The 18,962-nt window shown below is 35.3% G+C and overlaps 1 protein-coding gene across 1 annotated transcript in view; it reads left to right on the forward strand.

Moving 5' to 3' along the window:
- Positions 1-18,962, forward strand: part of TBC1D22A (TBC1 domain family member 22A) — a 159,572-nt gene that overhangs the window by 109,916 nt on the left and 30,694 nt on the right. Inside the window, exon 12 of the mRNA XM_021384663.1 lies at positions 12,990-13,085. Within this exon, the coding sequence (XP_021240338.1) occupies positions 12,990-13,085 (96 nt within the window). The remainder of the gene's footprint in view (positions 1-12,989; positions 13,086-18,962) is intronic.

The following is an 18,962-nucleotide window of genomic DNA, read 5'->3' on the forward strand; positions in this document are numbered from 1 at the left end:
CTAAATAGATATAAAAAGCTATAAAGCAGGTTTTCTTGCATTCTGGGAAGAAATACATAATTTATTTCGGAGGGGAAAACATATAATAGTAGATAGGGAATGCTTGTGACTTCCTGCTTCTTTGTTTAAATACTGTCAAGTCAGTTATTTTTTCTCTTTTGCAAAAATTTATGGTTAAAAATAGCCAGATAACCTCAACCGTCTACCTTTTTCTTTTCTTTGCATAAATGGGGAAAAGATTTCTTGAAACTCGTTTGTAAAATACTAAATACGGGTCAGCTCAATATAAACTACATCTTCCAAATATCCTTTCATAAATGTAGGTGAAAAAAATTGTATATGTTGTTACTGAATATCTTTTAACAAAATTAACAGTAACATTTTCATGATAGAGGCCTTAATTTCTAACAGTCTTCCTCTTTGTTAATAAACAGTTTTTTTCTTCCAACTAGATTTTTTCTTTGTTTGTAGTTACTTATCAAACCTGCAGAAAAACAGCATGTTAGAAGGAAAATAAATCACTCTGTCCTTTCCGAAAGGTATAAACAGCATTCATTAACGATACTTTCTTAAAGCTTAGATTGCAGATAGAGAAAAGTTGTCTCTTGGGTGTGTTTTAGCTTCAGTTGAATATTTCAGGACAAATTAAGTAGTTGATTATAGTTGTTTTATTTTTAAATAATCCAGCATATGCTTTTTAAAAAAAAAAAACATTTTCATAATTAAAAACATTTTTGAAATTTCTATAAAAATACAATTTGAAATACTTTTTTGTTGCATTATGCCTTGCCACTTTTTGAAATTAAATATTTAAGCACAGACTAAGTGCCTGTATGATTGTGGTATATATATTTCTTGAAATATCATTTTTCTCCCTTTCTCTTTTACTATTTTATATATTTTTAATCATTACTTAAATTAATTATTTTTGTCACCTGCCCTGTAGCGTTTTTTGGAAACAGAAATCTGATGTTTGAATCCCTGTGGGCTCTCAGTGAGCATTACGTGGCAACCTCTTAACTTCCCACTTATTTCCATAGTAGCAGCACCTGTCATTTTTCATAAATGAGTATTAATTTGGTTTATAGTTTAAGATTCCAGGGTTGTAGTGGCTTTTCACAGCCTTCTAGTACTAGCTATGCTTTATTGAGATAACAGGAAAAAAAAGCAGTTGTAGAAATGTTCTTGGTAGAATACTGTCTCAAAATTACGTGATCAAATACAGACTCTTGAAAGGTATCCAGGATCCATCTTCAGCAGCATAGAGCTTGCTTTGAGAATTGTGAAACTTTTGGAATCATGTAGTTATTTAACACCACTGCTTCTATCCCTGAACCTGTCCCTGCGTCTGGACAAGCAGTTTCTGCATGGCTCTGGGAGTCTCTTCAGTGTGTAAATCTTAACTAGAACTTCAGATGAGCTGATTTCTTTCTTTCACCGCTCCTTTTGGAATGCACAGTGATTGGTTAGAGCACATTTTTGATAATAGCACTGTACTGTATCCACTTTGGAATGAGCTACAAACTCTGTAGGTAAATGGTGAGTTTTGTCTTTCTCAGGGCCATTCCACGATTGCAGAAATTTTATAGTGGTAAATTTTCAACACTAGCTTCGGTAATAACGTACATGAAAATTTTTTTTCCAAAATGATATTGGATGATCAGTACTGGCCATCATAATAACTCTGAGGAGTTGGAAGTCAATGAATAGCAAAATATACAAAGTAACTGGTGATGATGGGGCTTTAAGCGACCTCATCCAGTGGAATGTGTCTCTGCCTAAAGCAGGATGGTTGGAACTAGAGGATCCCTTACAACCCAAACCATTCTGTGACCTCTGTAAAAAGCATTTTAGCTAGGAACCAAATGAACCTGTATTTGAGCTTAAATGATGTCTGAGCTGTTAAAACACCTATACTGACTTAAACTGATGTTTTGAACATACAGCTAGACATCCTGCTTTCCAACAGAAGTATATCCTAGGCAAGTTTAAGCCCACCTCACTGGGTTAGCCAGCCTGCTGTAAAAGATTGCCCTGCCTCTTCTAGGCAGGTGGATGCCATCCCTTTCTAACATTTTATAATCTTCATGGGAAGCCCCATTGTAGTAAAACTCCAAACCCTTACACTGGCACCAGCCATGCAGCTGGGGGTTGGCTTGTGTTATATGTCTATTTTTGTCTTTCCTTTTTACTGCAACTGGCAAAACTGAGGAGAAGATAACTTGGGCACCGATGTTTTTCACTTGCACTCCTGGGGCTTCATAATGTTCTTTGAATCTACCGATGTTCCAACTTCCAGTGTCAGTCATGCCCACATGAAAGAGCAATAGTGGACTGGCACTCTTTTGGCAAGATCTCCTGGATCTTGGCTCCTGGGAGGCAGCAAACCTCTAGAGACTCCCTGCCAGACTGGTGTAAATGATTAGTGTATGGTACAACTGAACTGGAGAAAAGTATATATGTTGCTGTCCACTAATTGGACAGGGCTCTTCTGGTTCAAGTCAGAACATTTGGTTTTCAGAGATGAGAGTTACAGCATCAGTGTTATCCTCTAAGAAACCTCGATAAAACAAATTGCAACAACTCTGCAGGTGTGTTGCCATTCTGACACAAGTCTTTTGTTTCATGTTGCAATCTTTAATCAGTGGTACAAATGTGAAGACTGATCGTTAGTGCGGACTTTGACTTGACTGTTCTGCTGTCCAGCATGTTTTAATTTTCAGCATTGTGAGAAGATTTGAATCAAAGAGCTTCCCTTGTTTCAATGTCCTGAGAGAAATTTAAGTATTAAGGAAGCTGTGGCATCCGTTGAGCCATCTTAGCATCTTTAGAACAATAATGTTATTGACAGAAAATATTTTTGTTGGAGCTAATAAAGTTGTGCTCAAGTCAGTTACCTACTGTGGGTTTCTCATTCTGATCAGAATTCAGCAAAGCTACACCCTGTCATCACTGTTATTCTATTTCTGTAAAAATCAGTTGATGGATGGAAGTAGAAATGGTCTGAAGAGGTGGTTTTTTTTAATTATATCAGCTTGGTGAGCCTTTTGTATTAACTGTTTTGGTAAGAAGCAGCTTATCTTTTTCATTCAGACAAGATCAAGCTCCTGGTGATAGCTATTAAGTGTCTAATGAATTTAATTAAAATACATGCATTATTAACATTTCCATTTGTGATATTGAGCAGATACTTGGAATGAGTAATGGTGTTGGCTTCTCAGTTGCTTTTGACAGCCACTCTTTTATAAAGCTGCAGTTTTGCACAGTCACTACTATAGATCTTGTGTGCTGGAAGTAGCTGAAAAGCATCTGACTAATGTTTTCAGTTGTTATACTTCTGTCTAATCTGTGACAGTTAAGATACTGCTGCATTCAGCAGCTGCTGACTTCAGGTTCTGTGGCATTTTCAGTATGATAGTTTTAGAAGCAGCCGAATGAAGCACAAAGCTCAAAGGCCAAAGAATGTTGTTAAGCAGTTGTGTGGTCATGAAAAGCAGAAATTAGATCATTGTCATGAAATCAGATTGAACATTCAGGAAAGTTGCCATCCATTCAGGTAGAGACTGATTCAAATAGCATTGCTCTGCAAGGAAGCAGTATTTTCATGAATAAGTGTATTCTTTGCAGGCCAGCAAATAGAGGAAAATATTGATTCCAACTATTTCCTAGTCTCTAGAGAAATACTAGTGATTGGAAATTAAAGATTTTGTTGCTAGATTTGTAATGTGGTTTAATGGTAAGAGAAGGTTATTAAAAACAAAAGTGTGGTATCTTGACCATCTTCGCAATGGTTGAACTGAAAACCTTTGTTGTATTCTTGACTATATGTCATGGCTAAGCTTGGAAAGCTCTATCAGATTAGAAAACTATTCTTTGTAGACAACACAAGAGGTGCTAATATAAATGCTGTTTTCTATTCAGAATATAAATTAGAAATCTGCCAAAAACATTTACATGTTACTTTGGCATAATGTTACCTTGATTTTACAACTGGGTGTTTGAGGATTGCAGGGTTTCAGTTCATCCAGAGTAGGGTGCCCAGGACCATCTCCACGTGGCTTCTGAGTATCTCCACGGAGGAGGCTCTGCATCCTCTGTGTGCAGCCTTCTCAAATGAGCTGTAATCATTCATTTCAGTGTTTGTTGCAATCATTATACCAACTTCTGTCCAGAAGTTGAATGTTTAAACCTCCGTATCTGGAACTGATGTGTGGCCTGACACCGATGAGAGGATATCTTTGAAACACATTTTGTTAGTGTGCCAGTAAGAATATTTTATTTTCTGAGAAGTTGAAGTAAGCAACTGTTTTTAATACTGTTATTTAGATGCTGTTCATTTCAGTTTAGTCTTTTGGCCTAAATGGGGTATGTATTTGTATGGTTATTGAACATTTTTTTTTCAGTTGTGAAGTAATGATCTGACACTTCTTACTTTATAGTTATGCTATGAATAATTGAATAACTTTTATTAAAGCTAATAATATGATAAAGCTATAGCCAACTAATCAAGCAATTGTATAACTATTATACAACTTTCAGTATCTTTGAAATTCTGAGGCTAAAAGCTCTAGTGGTTGTCTTGATCGTGGATTACGTATTTCTGCAAAATGTGATAACCAATGAATATCTGCAGAAAAGGATACCATTGTGCTCTCCTTAATGAACTAACAATTTAATACAAAAAAATCAGCAGTCCTATTATTCAGAATAAAAGGCTACATGTAAATGAAGCCAATGCTGAAACTGTATTTAAGCAATGCTGACAGTTTCTCTATTGTATCCATTAATTAATTTCCCAGCATCGAGGTTCTCTGGGAATGAGTGGCAAAAATAATTAGAATTATACATGAGGTAAATAGTTTAGAAATGTAAAAGGTGAAATCGGGAATTAGTTTAGTAAATATTAGGCACACTGTTTATTTGTGCACATTTACCTTTTAAAAGCAGACTGTGGAGGGAGTATGATCTGGTGTTGATTAACGTGATCTTCAGAAGTTCTTCTCACACGTGGAAAAGTTGTCATAAGTGGTGCCTGTATCTGTACTTTCAAATCAGTAGTCTGCCTAAAATAGGTTAATATTTGTAGGAAAATACTTTGCTTTAAAGCAAAGTTCTTCAGCATTAAATCAGTTGCATCATATTTTTACTAATGATCTGAATTTAGTGTGTACTTCGTTAAGGTAAAGCGTGTCTTTAAGGAGAATTCTGTGAATAAATCTGTTTTGGTTTCAGTGCAATGCAGCTTTTATTTTTTTCCACCACATTTTCCAACTAATTGGCATCAAGTCACAACTTGAGAAAAAAATTAAATATTTCAAATTAAATTAACGATTTCAGATGTAATGAATGTGATCTTAATTACCAGAAAGCTTCAAAACAAATTTATTTCCAGCTAGACAGTTATGCCTGAATAATTGAAGCCCAGTGTTAAGCCTAGCTTAAAATAAAAGAAGACTTAAGGTTCTGATAGCCCAGACATGCATGTTATTGAAAATATTTTGTCTGGGAATGTTGATTCAAATCTGTCTTATAACCCACTAAAAAAACCAAAAAATTTCAAGTTTTAGAAAAGATTTTCTTAAACTTAATTGTGCCAGGGGGTTACTAGTCTGTCAGTTTTGCTTTTATCCTTCCTTTACTACGCTTCAGCCTTTTAAGAACGGCTCAGTCCCTACTTTCATAACTTCTGATTCTTGGGGATTCTTGCGGAATCAAGTTTTTACTCGTGTAGATAGTAATAGGACAAGGGGGAATGGTTTTAAGCTCAAGGAGGGAAGGTTTAGATTGGATGTCAGGGGGAAGTTCTTTACAGAGAGAGTGCTGAGGTGCTGGAACGGGCTGCCCAGAGAGGCTCTGGATGCTCCGTCCCTGGAGGTGTTCAAGGCCAGGTTGGATGGGGCCCTGGGTAACCTGGTCTAGTACCAGATCTGGAGGTTGGTGGCCCTGCCTGTGACAGGGGTTTGGAACCTTATGATCCTTGGGATCCCTTCCAGCCCAAGCCATTCTATGATTCTGTGAGTCTCTCATGCAAGAAGGATTTTAAGTTACAGTGTGGGATATCTGAGTAAATTAAAGATGCAAAATGAATTTCCTCAAAATAGCCAGAGGGTTAGATTTTTCAGGCATGTGTGCATTTTTTGAAAAGACTGCAGCAAGTGTCATGTCTTCATATTCTCTTAGTTTATATGATCTGACTACCCAAGACTTTTTCAGTGGAAAATACCCAGGACTAAGGGTGTATAGGGAAGCGTGTTCTTCAGCTTTATGCTCATGTAAGAAACAAAATACACTGTATGCTTATGTTTCTTTCTGTTAGAGGAAATGAAGGGTGTGTTGATGCTCACTGTTAAAGGCTGAGGGACTCTGCTTTAAGAGATTATGTTGTGCCGTGACTTGGTAAAATACTTAGATACCATATTAATGGCTCTAACCAAAGTACTTTGTTCCTTAATATATTAAGTCTAGTAAATGAAAGAAATCATAGCTGTAAGTTATCAACCACTTTCTACAACTTAAGCTGTGTAAGTTATCTGCTTTTGTTGATAGGGCGTGTAATGTTACGTGGTTGTCATTTGTTAATGAACCGGCACCTTCCTAGAATAAATCCATTAGTTATTGCTGCTGAAGCTTTTGATCTTAAATAGTTACACAGAAGAAAAACTTGCAGAAAACAATAATTTTATCTTACTAGAGGAAACAAAATTATGTATATTAGCTTGGATTTTTATGTATCATCCCTCACCGTTCTGTTGTTAGTTGGTACTTAAAATTGCTATGATTGATTATCCTCATAGAATTTCATGCTCACGTTGCTATGTCTGTTCTTGCTATATTCTGCCTACTCATAGCTAGCACGGTTGCCTTTTGCTTTGTAGAAATTCAAAACAGTAGATATAATAATACTTTTTCCAGTATACAAAGCACAACTAATGGTCATTCTTCACTGCATCTGAGAAAGGGCTCACTGATATGGCAGATTACATAAAAGAAACAAACATGCTTTCTGGTAGTTTATCTGTGTGTATTTCTTACGTCTATGTATACGTAGGCTCTTTTCAAAGTAGTATTGGGAATCGTGTTTCAGAATATAATTGTTCTTGTGTAGAGTTCAGCATTATCTTTGTATCAAAGGCATTCTCCAAGGAAAATGTCTTGATGTCTTGTTCCCCCATCTTTTATAAATACACACGAGAAGAAAAGTGACTGTAAAAGAAAGACACGTTTCTGTACTGGTTGTGAAGGTACCTCATTCACCAAGAATCCACTTGACATCCTAGCATTCATGATGAATTCTTTACATCAGTCACATTGAGCCACATGACAAACACAGTTGGTTTTTTTTTTCCTCCCACACTTCATTTTTTTGGAAAAGCTAGGACAAAAAGTCAAATACACACCTGAGGTTGGTTATTTTTAATTCTATTTGAACTGAACATGTTAGCAAGTGAAGAGAATTTAAACTTTGTTCTCCAAATACAAGCTACCGTGGAAAGCTATATGAAAGATGTTTCTTAAAATAATAGTTCAATCAAATCAAGTAAATAGTGCTCAGTAGCATCCTTTTTGTTTTATATTGATTGTCTTACCATGAATTTTGCATGCGGTATACAACATTCTTATGAGGCAAAATATTGATTTGAAAATAGTTCAGTGGTGATGTGTATTCCTTGTGGCTGTGATTTAACAGCGGAAATTTATAGCACAAATTTTCTTTTGGGAGCTGTTGCCAAGTTGTTGTTAACCAGATTGGAGAGGCCAGCTACTAATTTTTATGAAAACTGGCTTATCATTCAGTTTTCAGCATAAATCTGCCAGAGTTAATATAACACTGTAAGATACGTTTTTGAACATTCCTAGCTGATGTTGGAAATGTGAACACAGTTCTTGCAAAGGATTTTTTAAAAACAGTCGTTCTATAAGGGCCTTACTAGAAGGAGTAAAGGTTAAGGTAATAACTTTTGCACTGTATTTTTGCTGTACAGGATACTTCTGATTTGCTGTTGGGATCTGAAAATGCTGGTTTCCATTACATTTTAAAGTGCTGTGAATTTTGCTTAGATCAGACTGGATTTTAATGAGAAGGTAAAACAAATCCATAAATTTTCAGATTAATTGATGGGTGCTTGAATTGGAAGCAGCTGCTTTTAGGTCCTACCTGTAAGTGAGACTGTGATTTGTTTTATCTTTAAAACCTAAACAATTCAACTTTGTTGCTGCATTTATTTTTGGATTAGATTCAGTTTAGACAAGTGTTGTTGGTCACTTGTTACTTTTGGGACAATCTCGTTGGGGATAGTCAGGGTGAAACAAAATCAATAATAGAAGACAATCCATAATGTGCTAACTGAATACTAATAAATCTTTTTAATAGGTATTTTTGTAACTCCTGTGCAATTAAAGGGATTGCCCCTGTATGGATACTAACTATCTGAAAGCTAGAAAACAGATGGTATGAGTCAACAGGCAGGTTTCAAAATTAAGGAAAATTGCATGTAATCTACAGTTTTTGATGAGACTTCAGCAGTTTCTATTTAAGTGATGGGGAAAGGGATGGAGGAATGAAACCATAAAGTTTGCTGACAAGACTGAGTTATTCAGAGTAATAAGGGTTGACAGCAAGGAGTTGCAGGACTTCATGGTCTTATAAACAGACAGGCAGTAAATAGCAGGTGGAATTCCATGTGGACAAATATAAAGTGATATTGTGTGTGTGTTTGGAAAAATCCTAACTTTATCTGTGCAACTACGGGCTTCAGGATCGTTTTCTACACTCCAACAGAGGAGGAAAATACCAACAGCAGATAAGAAAGAATAAAAATAAAAGCTAGAAATTATTAGGAAAGGAGGACAATGTATCATTAATCAGCTGTATGTTTGTGTTCTGTCTGCTTCTTACTTGCTGTATACATTTTGGTCCCTATTTCAGAAACAGAAAATTGCAGGGAAGGATGCTTAAGAGTCCTGAATAAAGGTAGTAGAACCTGTACACGAGGAATTGTGGGATGGACAAAAAAAAACACTCTAATGTGCAGAAGAGGCAGGGGAGATGCTGGAGTTACAAAGGGAGAGATTATCAGAATGAAGATAGTGAATACAAAGGAGTTGTTCATATTCTAACTGTGATAACTGAACAGCTTTGAATAGAACTAGCGGGTGTCCATTTAAAAGCAGACACGCTGTATAGTATATATTTGGAATTATTTGCTGCAAAATAAAGCTCAAAGTTGCAAAAATCTTTGGATAAATAAGTTATGGTAAATGTAGATGGACCTCTTAACAGTGTCCTGGTGCCGTATTGGTTGGACTGGAGCTCTGAGCCTCAGGTTTGGGGTGGATTGATTCTGTACTTAGGAAGCTGAAGCTTCCAGGTGATGGATCGCACTTTCTATGATGATCCTACTTTTTCTCTTTTTCACTCTTAAATGTAAGGAAAATATTGAGTATTTGGGGTAAAATGACTTTAGCCTCTTTATATCTGTCTGCTCTTGCTTATGTAGTAAGAACAATGAGTTACATAAAGTTATTTTATTCATCTGAAATCATAAAATGCTTAGAAGTCCTTAATTCTGAACCATGATGTGAGTGTTAAATGTGGTATTTTATTACCTAACACAGACACAGTTTTGTAGCTTTAATCATGCCAAGTACTTCAAAAATAATCATGTATTATGTTTACCCTCAGCAAATGTACCTACCCTCCCTAAACACTGAAGCATCCAGGGTATGGGAGGCAGGTTAGACTAATCGCTGACTAGACAATAATCAGTCCTGTCATGCAGCAAAATTTGCATTCTTACAGTGATTGTCTAAATGAGGAAGTTAGGGGACTGCAGTATAAAGAACACCTTTCATTTCAGCTGTAGAGGAGATCCAGGATTTGCAGAGCAATGAGATATTTGTGATGTTAACAACCAAAATGATTTTTATTGATAATGACAGATGGTGCTTAGATAATGTGCCCTGAATCGTCTGCAATATGTTCAAAATAAGTCTTCTGGAAGGTTGTACATCTGTCTTGAGATCTTTTGCTAAAATATTTAAATCGAGGTCATTGTTTACATTTGATTTTAAATAGCTTTTAGCTTGCACTCCGTATTTCTGTACATTTAGAGATCAAACTGTTCATAACTTCAAAAGCTACAAATAGAGAAGTATAATAGGTAGCAGGTGTTAGAAAAGGCAATTATGCATTAGCTGTTTTACACAATTTCCAAAACTGTCTAAAACTATCCATTGGAAATACTTTGTAGCCCAGGCTTATCTCTGAAGCATGATGAGTTTTTAAAACTATAGGGACATATGCATTTTTTCTCTAATAAATTGCATGTTTAAACCTATTTGGTTTCATTTAAAAGAGCTGAAGAAAATTGTATTGGGGGAAAAAAAGGCTGAAGAGAAAAATTTCTTCTGTACTTTCGGGTATTTTTCTGCAATTTTTCAAAAACAGTTTCAATTTCCATTATTACAGTTTTGAGTGTATTTGCTGCTAATTTTTACCTTGACTTTGTGGTTATGGAAGAATTCTTATTGTTATGTGATAACATACTAAATTCTTGGGCCTAAGATCAGAATCTTAGATTATTATCAGAAAAAAAAAAATACTATGATGATTTAATTTGACTGCCTCCACCATTTCTATATGAGTTAGTGTAACAGCAAAATTAACAATTTTCACAACAGCTTCTGTGAATTAACTTGAAAATAGCATTTTAATTTCCAGATAGGTTTCTTTAATCCTCCTTCCTTCTTCCCTACGCATTTCAAAAACTCATATATTCTTAGGAGAATGAGGAGAAAAAAGCTAAATTAATGTATATGTTAACACCAGAGCAAATTCCTTTCTGTTCCCTTTTTCTTGCTCATATCATGTCATTAAAGAAATACAAATCTTTATTGCCTTCTGTTACGATAGCAAATAACCTAAAACATAAACTATACTCATTAATAATTATTATTTTAAATGAAATTTTCCTGCCTACAGACTATTCAGTCTCCTACTTCATCTTCAAGAATAGTCTTCCTCTTTTCTGTATTTCCAGTATGTCTGTACTTTCCTGTATCTGTTCAGGAGTCTCAGTCCACCTTTACTGGCCTCAGTTCTGTAGCTGCCATTTTCCTCCTTCCCCTTTGGTTGCAAATAATAAGGCTGGTGCCATTTCTTGGGATCTCCATTCTTTGAAGGAAATCTGAATGCAGAACATAGCTCACCAAGCAGTACCACCTTTTTCTCTCTTCTGTGTTACTGCTCTTGTTCCTAATATGCCAGAAAGTCTTCACCAATGCCAGAATATCCTTCAGAGTAGAAAGTGCTGTTCATGTGTGGATGTGATGATGTTTTCTTGCACAGGCTGTTGACTTGCTCTTAAGAGCTCTCTCTTTTCATTGGACTTCACAACCCTGATTGCTTTCCAAATTAGAGAGATACTGTCACTTCTATGGGACTATTCTGTGTATTCCAGAGAAACCGAGAAGCTTCTCATGTATGGATAAATGCTATTACTTTAAAGGACATTTTTAAAATTCATGTTGCAAGTGAGTAATTGCTTGTAATACAGTGCTGAGAAAAAGTAGAACATAGTTATTGTTTCCAGACTTGATTTTAAACATTTTAAAATATTTTTTCATCCTTTTAAAGAAAATTTTCTAAAATATTGTTTATGCCTTGGTTATAAAAGATTGTTGTGAAAAACCCAATTTAAAAATATACAGCATGTTCTTTGAATTTACAAAATAAAGTAGGAAGAAGGTTGTTTTCTTTGAATTGGCTTTCTGCATTTCTACAGTTATCTTTAATAGTTTAAATATTGCCATAATAATATCTGATGTGATAAGTGGTAGCACCACTTCTCTTTCAAGTATGTTTTCTGAGATACATTTATGCTTTTACATATGGTAGATCTCCATCCCAACAGAAATGTTGGCACTAAAGTAAAAAATGTGGGTTTTCCAGGAGGATTGTAATAAGTACATGATTCTGTAAAATGATAGCTTTAATATTGTAAATTGGACATCTCTTTGTTAAAGACAAACTCTGGAGAGTTCTGGTCAAAATTACCATATGCTTTGTCTGTTCTGGGATTTTACATTGTGCTAACTTACCGTGTTATTCAAGTATAATTTTCCTAGAATAGGAAAAGTTATCAAAGGATATTATAATCAAAATCTTCCTTTTCTGTAACTAACTGCAGTTTTAAATTTAAAACTTCCTTGAAAATAACTGACATTATATCTTTTCATGACTCTTAATGATTTGGGCAGTATGATCTATAGTAACTGCTCACATCGTGTTTGTACCAACCCCTGTAGTGCTCTAGAATTACTGCACTTCTGTCAGCCAGGGGTGGACAAGTAGGAGATGGAGGATGTTTTTCCTTCTCCTCTGGTGAGGGCAATAAGGTTACATTATCATGCTGTTACAAATGCTATGTGGAATATTTTAAATATTGTGTGTTTCTCCGTTTAATAGAAATAAAATAAATATATTATTATATCAAGTTTTATATAGTAAGTTGTTTCTTCTAATTCAAGTTGTTGACTTCCAATTCAGTCAAATATTGACCAAGATTTAGTTTTAATAATTATAAACCATAGTTTTAAAGTGTTCTTGTACTTAACTGTAGTGGAATTTTTAATAAAAAGCTATTAATTTCAAATGGAGCTACTGTAATCTTAATAATGGAGATGAAGGATATGTTCATGACACAGCATAGATAGTACTGTACTGGATAACATCAGAAATGGGAGAAACACATCTGTAAAGAATGAGTTTAAGTATGGGAAGTACATTCATACTTCACCTTAGTTCTGGTTACAATTATGAATAATTTTGTCACAGGTAAAATACAAACATATATGTGGTAGCAATAGAAAGCAATTTAGGTGACACACGTAGCTAGTAGTGAATGTCATAAAAATACACTTGGAGCGCATCTTAATTGGAAGTATGTATTGTAACGCTGTTTTTTCTTTATTACTTTTATTTTTTCTAGTCTGAACCAGAGGGTTTTTCTCACTTCCACTTGTATGTCTGTGCTGCCTTCCTTGTGAGGTGGAGGAAGGAGATTCTGGAGGAGAAGGACTTTCAGGTAAGTAAAGAATTGAGTAATACAAAAATGTGTGGATGTTTTTCAGTTGCAGGGAGGAATTTCTTTAAATTCAGGTTCCAAGCATTATGTGAGGATGAATTTATAACAAAACAGTAACACTTGCAACAAGACTGAAGGTGTATGACTCCAAAACTGTTAGGCCTGAAGTAACAGACTACAAACAGCAGCAAATATGTGGTCAGAAAAAAAAGTTCTGTTTATACTGAAACAGACGTTAAGAAAATGATTTCTGGAGATACTGTGGTAAGTAAATCCTAGGTATCTCAGAAAGAAATTTTCTGAAAAGGTAATGGGAGTTTTTTTTAAAGCTTAAATACAACACTGGAGTTACTTATTTATGAATTCCCATCTCTGTAATATAGCAGCAAACTCCAACAAGATTATGTTTCTTCTTTCAAAAAAGCAAGGCAAGCAGCCCTCAAAAATAATAAGCCTGTATTTCAGGGGCAAATAAAAGGGTTGTAAAAGTGTTTATTTCAGGTCCTACATTTCAAAACCTTCTGTTTGTCCAGCGAAGAGCATATCTGGTAGTTGTTTGGAATGGGATTTGAATACTGTAAATAGGCAAATAATTTCCATACCCACGTAGAAGTTCAGTTACATTTGTGAACTGGTGACAGTTCCGTTTCAAAGCAATACTTTATATTTAATTTTACTCTCTGATACACATGCGGTACCTAAAAGGCATTAAAGGCCTGTTTCCAGGCTGGCTGTAAACAAACCACACTGCAAAGCTGACACCGTTTCCTGCCCCAGGGAAATGGCCTGTTACCAGCTTATTTTCCCTTCAGCTGACTGAACTCTGTTGCCCTGTACAAATGAACCATTGTATGAATCTGTGTATCATTTTATCTTCCTTCATAAAACGATTTCTTCAGAGCACTTTAACTGTCGCTGCCTATCTTTGCAATAAACAAACCCCTAAGGGCACGGCGTAACTACTTTTATACTACCTGATAATGCCGTCAGATTTTTTCATTTTATGGTATTTTGTCAAAAATAATTTCAGTATTGGTAGTCATACCTCTCAAATATAATTGTTCACGGCTAATCCTATTAATTTATTTTCCACTGATATTCTGAATCAAAGTTCAGAATATTTAGCATATTATAATGTTAACATGACATTTTCGCTTCTCTATTGGATACATTGCAACTATGTTTATTGCACTAATCTCAAGGTGAAGTGCTGTGAAGATTTCTGTTCTTCTTACACGTGTTCAGATTAGTTCATTAATATAATAAATAAGATATGCCTTTATGGTTTAATTTCTTGTAGGCTACTTAAGGTACATAAATCAGTAACACAATGGAACACATTTATCATACTGCTTTAGGTCACTTACCACATAGATAAGGAATTAGTAACTTTGAAGTTCTGTATGCTATTGCTAGTGTTATCACTGTAAAGCTTCACCATTATTGTACAACATCAGCTTTTAAAATGACTATATGAAATTGTTATAAATTCTCCAAATGATGCTTCTCCCCCACAGGGGAAAAAAAAAAATCCACTCTTCTTCCACTTTGTTATCAGTAGCTGTATTGTAGATCATTACTTATTCTATGATAGCTGCTCCAAAAGTAATGCCTCCTATTTTATTATGTTGGCCCATGACCTCAGAGGCAGATGTTGGTGGTAAGGCAGCTGCTTTACCAGTAGATGTTGAACCTTTCCCCCAATATCCTGTTACATGTTGTTGCTGTGGGACAGATGGCAGCCAAGGGGCAGTCTGACAAAAATGACGTCTGACATGGAAGTGCATATGAGGCACATATGAGGTGTGTCATTGAATTCCTCCATGCAGAAAAAAATGGCACCCACTGACATTCATTGATGCTACGGAACATTTTTTGAAGGCCAAGTAGTGGATGTGAGCACAGTGAGGCAGTGGGTGGTGCGTTTCAAGAGTAGTGAAAGCAACAGTGGGTCACAGAATCACCAAGGTTGGAAGAGTCCTCCAAGATCATTCAGTACAACTGTCCACCTACCACCAATATTTCCTCACTAAATCATGTCCCTTGGTGCAACATCTAAATGTTTCCTGAATACCTCCAGGGATGATGACTCAACCACCTCCTTGGGCAGCCTGTTCCAGCACCTGACCACTCTTTCAGAGAAGAAATTTTTCCTAACATCCAATGTGAATTTCCCCTGGTGAAGCTTGAGGCCATTCCTCTAGTCGTATTGCTAGTTACGTGGGAAAAAAAGGCTGAGTCACTGGAGAGTAACCTCCACTGGTGCAGACTTTCATGAGCGCAACATGCAGGCTCTTGTTCATTGTGGGTGAAAATGCATAGGTAATGGTGTTGATTATGTTGAGAAATGGTGTTTGTAGCTGAGAATTTGTTTTATCAAAAAGTATTATTGTACTCTTTGTACCTGTTGCAGTTTCCATGGAAATAAATAGGATCTCAAATAATAGGGTTTTAAACCACACTGAAAAGTTAGAACTTCAGTATATGTTGTTGGATGAATATGATTGCATTGAATTCACATTATTGAGGAGTCCTAGGTATAGTGCATTTTGCACTGAAATTTTGAGGTTTATAAAATATATCGAGAATCATCAGTGCATACTGTACAGTCCAATCATTTCTCTTGCACACAGTGTGTGTTTTATGCATTTTTCTGCATATAAAATAACCAAGACAGGTCTGCTAATCAGTTAGGGTGCCTGGTTCCTTAGTGAATGAAAAAACTCATGAGAATTTTAATTTTGGTCATGTTCCAAATGAGATGCTGAGCGGGTTTTGGATCAAAGGCCAATTTTAAAGATTTTGGTTATGCTAGATTAGGCAATATTTTTTCTTATTATTTGTTGAAGTATGTTATCAGTAGCATTACAGACAGAACAAAGATAGAATATAACCTTTGCTCTTAAGAAACTTGTTTCTATGATCTTAAATCTGTCTTTCTGCAACCTAATCAATTAATAAAAGTGTGTGACATTTATTATTCCTCATATGTACCAATTAATTCTTACATACTAAATGTTCACCTGTACATGGTAACAATCCCTTGTCATAGACAGCTTCTGTGAGTGCGAGGTTTTCATTTTCATTTTTATTTATTTATTTTTGTTGTTACTGTCATGTAGTAATGTCATGGCTGTGGTAATGTTATGAAGTGTTAAAACTCAAAAGCTACTACTTGGTTCTTGATTTACATCTGTAGAAGGAATCATTATAGTATTGTCTTCGAATTTGACTTACTGTCACTCATTTTCCTAACTACGGCTGTAATTCCAAAATTTTCCTGAATTCATGGGAGAAATATGAGTAGTTGATAGTGTTAAGTGATAAAACGTTCAAGCATGATTTTGAGCATATGTAGAATTAAAATATTAATAGAAAATATAGCTGTTGAATTTAATAGTGTCAGGGACAGCATATTTGAAAGATTTGTAAGGAAACAGGACACTAGGGACCAGATTTATCTGTCATACTGAATATAAGTTAATAGTAATGTTGGACTGATACTAATTTAAATGTTGGATATTAGAGATTTAGTTCAAATTTTCAGTATAAGTAAGTTATAATTTTGTTGACATAGCTAAGCTATAAAAATATATTCAGTATGTTGCAGTAAGGAATCTGTCTTGCAGATGTTTTTTTCATCATTCTAGGATACAGGCTTTTCTATCCAGCAGATATTTTCACCCATGCTGTCATTAACCCACATCTTTATTACTACAATGTCCTTTTCTTTGGCGTTGACAAATGCATTTTTGCTTCATTTATATTCATGCAGACTGCGAAGAAGCTGTAAAGATCATTTTTCAGTCCATCATTTTTCCTTGCTGTTCACCTTCTGTAACTTCCTTTCCTATGTGGCACCAAGGAAAAATAGGTGGTTTCTATTTCAAGGCCGTTAATGGACTAATACCAACACCTTACATGTCATCTCATATTCTGTACTGAGATTTTGACTGCCAGTTTATCAGCCAGTGATGACAACCTCATCACGTGTTCCAGAGTTACCGAGAAAGTGTCTGTGCTATGTTCCATGTTGACCATCTTATTTAAATGGAACACGTAATGCAGATCTTGCTGCTTTTCTCTCAGTCCTAGTAAGTTCTATTTTTCTGTGATGCATGGAAGAGATTTGACAGGTGGGCTATGATGCTGTTATTCACATTCACATCACCTGGTTTTGTGTTGGTTCTTTCTACCTTTCTGTGAACTCCTGTCTCTTGAAACTTTCTTGGGTAATGAAATCTTCAGATTAGTGATTGTCCTTTCTTCTGATTTATATAATCTTTAAAATAATGATTCTTTAATCTGAGTAAATGCTAGGGAGTAGCTTCATTGACCTCATGAGCAAAATGAATGTATACACAGTAGTCTTTTCCAGTAAAATGCTGAAAAATGCTCTTGACTTTTAAAAATGCTTCATTAAATTGAAATATTACAAGTTAATGTTAGTTAAATGATGAAAGATGAACCACCGTCTTTATACCTCATATGATGAATAACATTTTAAGGAAATGTAGGTTATTATTATTACTTAAGCAAAAGCGTATGCCTTCTGAAGTTGTGATCAGGTTTATTCTTAAACTGAATCTTCATTTTCTGTGTATGTTTGTCTTAAGATGGATGCCTGTTTCAGAGGCTGCTGAAGCATTTCACAGTGCCTGTGTTTGCATGAACGTCATTTAGGGTGTATTTAGGTTACTGATGCAGTGAGCACCCTCTGCCCCTTAGGTTTGTTTTGCCTTTCCTTCCCTGCTTAACAAGCATTGAACTAGAATCAGCATAGTTCACTGCATCTTACCACTCTTTTGAAATCTCAGCTCACTTTTGAATGCTCTGGCCCCTTCTTCCGCAGGCTAGCCAGATAAATTGTGGATGCCCCATCCCATGACATGCTTAATACCAGGTTGGATGGGGCTTTGGGCAACCTCATCATAGGGAAGGTATCCCTCCCTATGGCAGGGAGTTGAACTAGGCGATCATTCATTTCCCTTCTGTTCGTATTTCTACTGAAGTAGATGCTTGCATTTAAGCTAAAATTGCTTGAAAAAGTTAAAATGAAATCTGCTTCTCTACACTTGTCAGAGATGTGTATTTGCATCAGGTACACAAGTTAAATAATGTAACTCTGCACCTTAAAATGGGATTGTAAGTTAGTTACAGAGGTGACAAAATAAAAAGATGCCTGGAAGACAAATTACAGTCTTTGAACAATATCTGCCTAGTGTTAAGATGCTTTTCTTCATGTGTCCTTTTATGTTAAATGACCAGGTAGTATTACTTCACGATCCTTTATGAAAGATAATTTGTGCAATTTTATACTGCTGCCTCCATGAGTTACTGATTTTAGTTTTAAAAGTTGAATATGAAAATCTTTCCTGGTGATTATGTGCTATAGAAACATGTAAGATATCAGAACTATGATTTTATACCATCTATTTATTCTCAACTACTGTAATATTTTTTTCCCAGTCTTTTTTGATATTGTTCCTATTTTATGATAAGGATTTTTAAACAGTTACTTTTTCTGCATTATCCTTTATGTAAGTGCAGGACTTCCCTCGTTATATGACATGAGCTGTAACTAAAAAAATATTTTTAATGTAGCTTCTTGTGTGTATGGTGCTAGAAATTTAGGTCCCATTGCAACTGCAGTAGAATGCATCTCTTTTTTTTAAAAAAAAATAAAATATTTTTTTGAGCATCATAAAAATGACCAATATATAATGGATATTGAAGAAAAGATAGATCGGAAGTGGGGAAGTGAAATTTGGTTAGTAACAAAGGTAGTTAATTGCAAATAGTCAGTGCTGCTGAAAACTTAATGTCTCCACAGTGACTATTCTGATTTTTATTTTTCAGTTAATCATGAGTTTATCA

The sequence above is a fragment of the Numida meleagris genome, chromosome 1 (assembly GCF_002078875.1).
Source record: "Numida meleagris isolate 19003 breed g44 Domestic line chromosome 1, NumMel1.0, whole genome shotgun sequence".
Lineage (NCBI taxonomy): Eukaryota > Metazoa > Chordata > Aves > Galliformes > Numididae > Numida > Numida meleagris.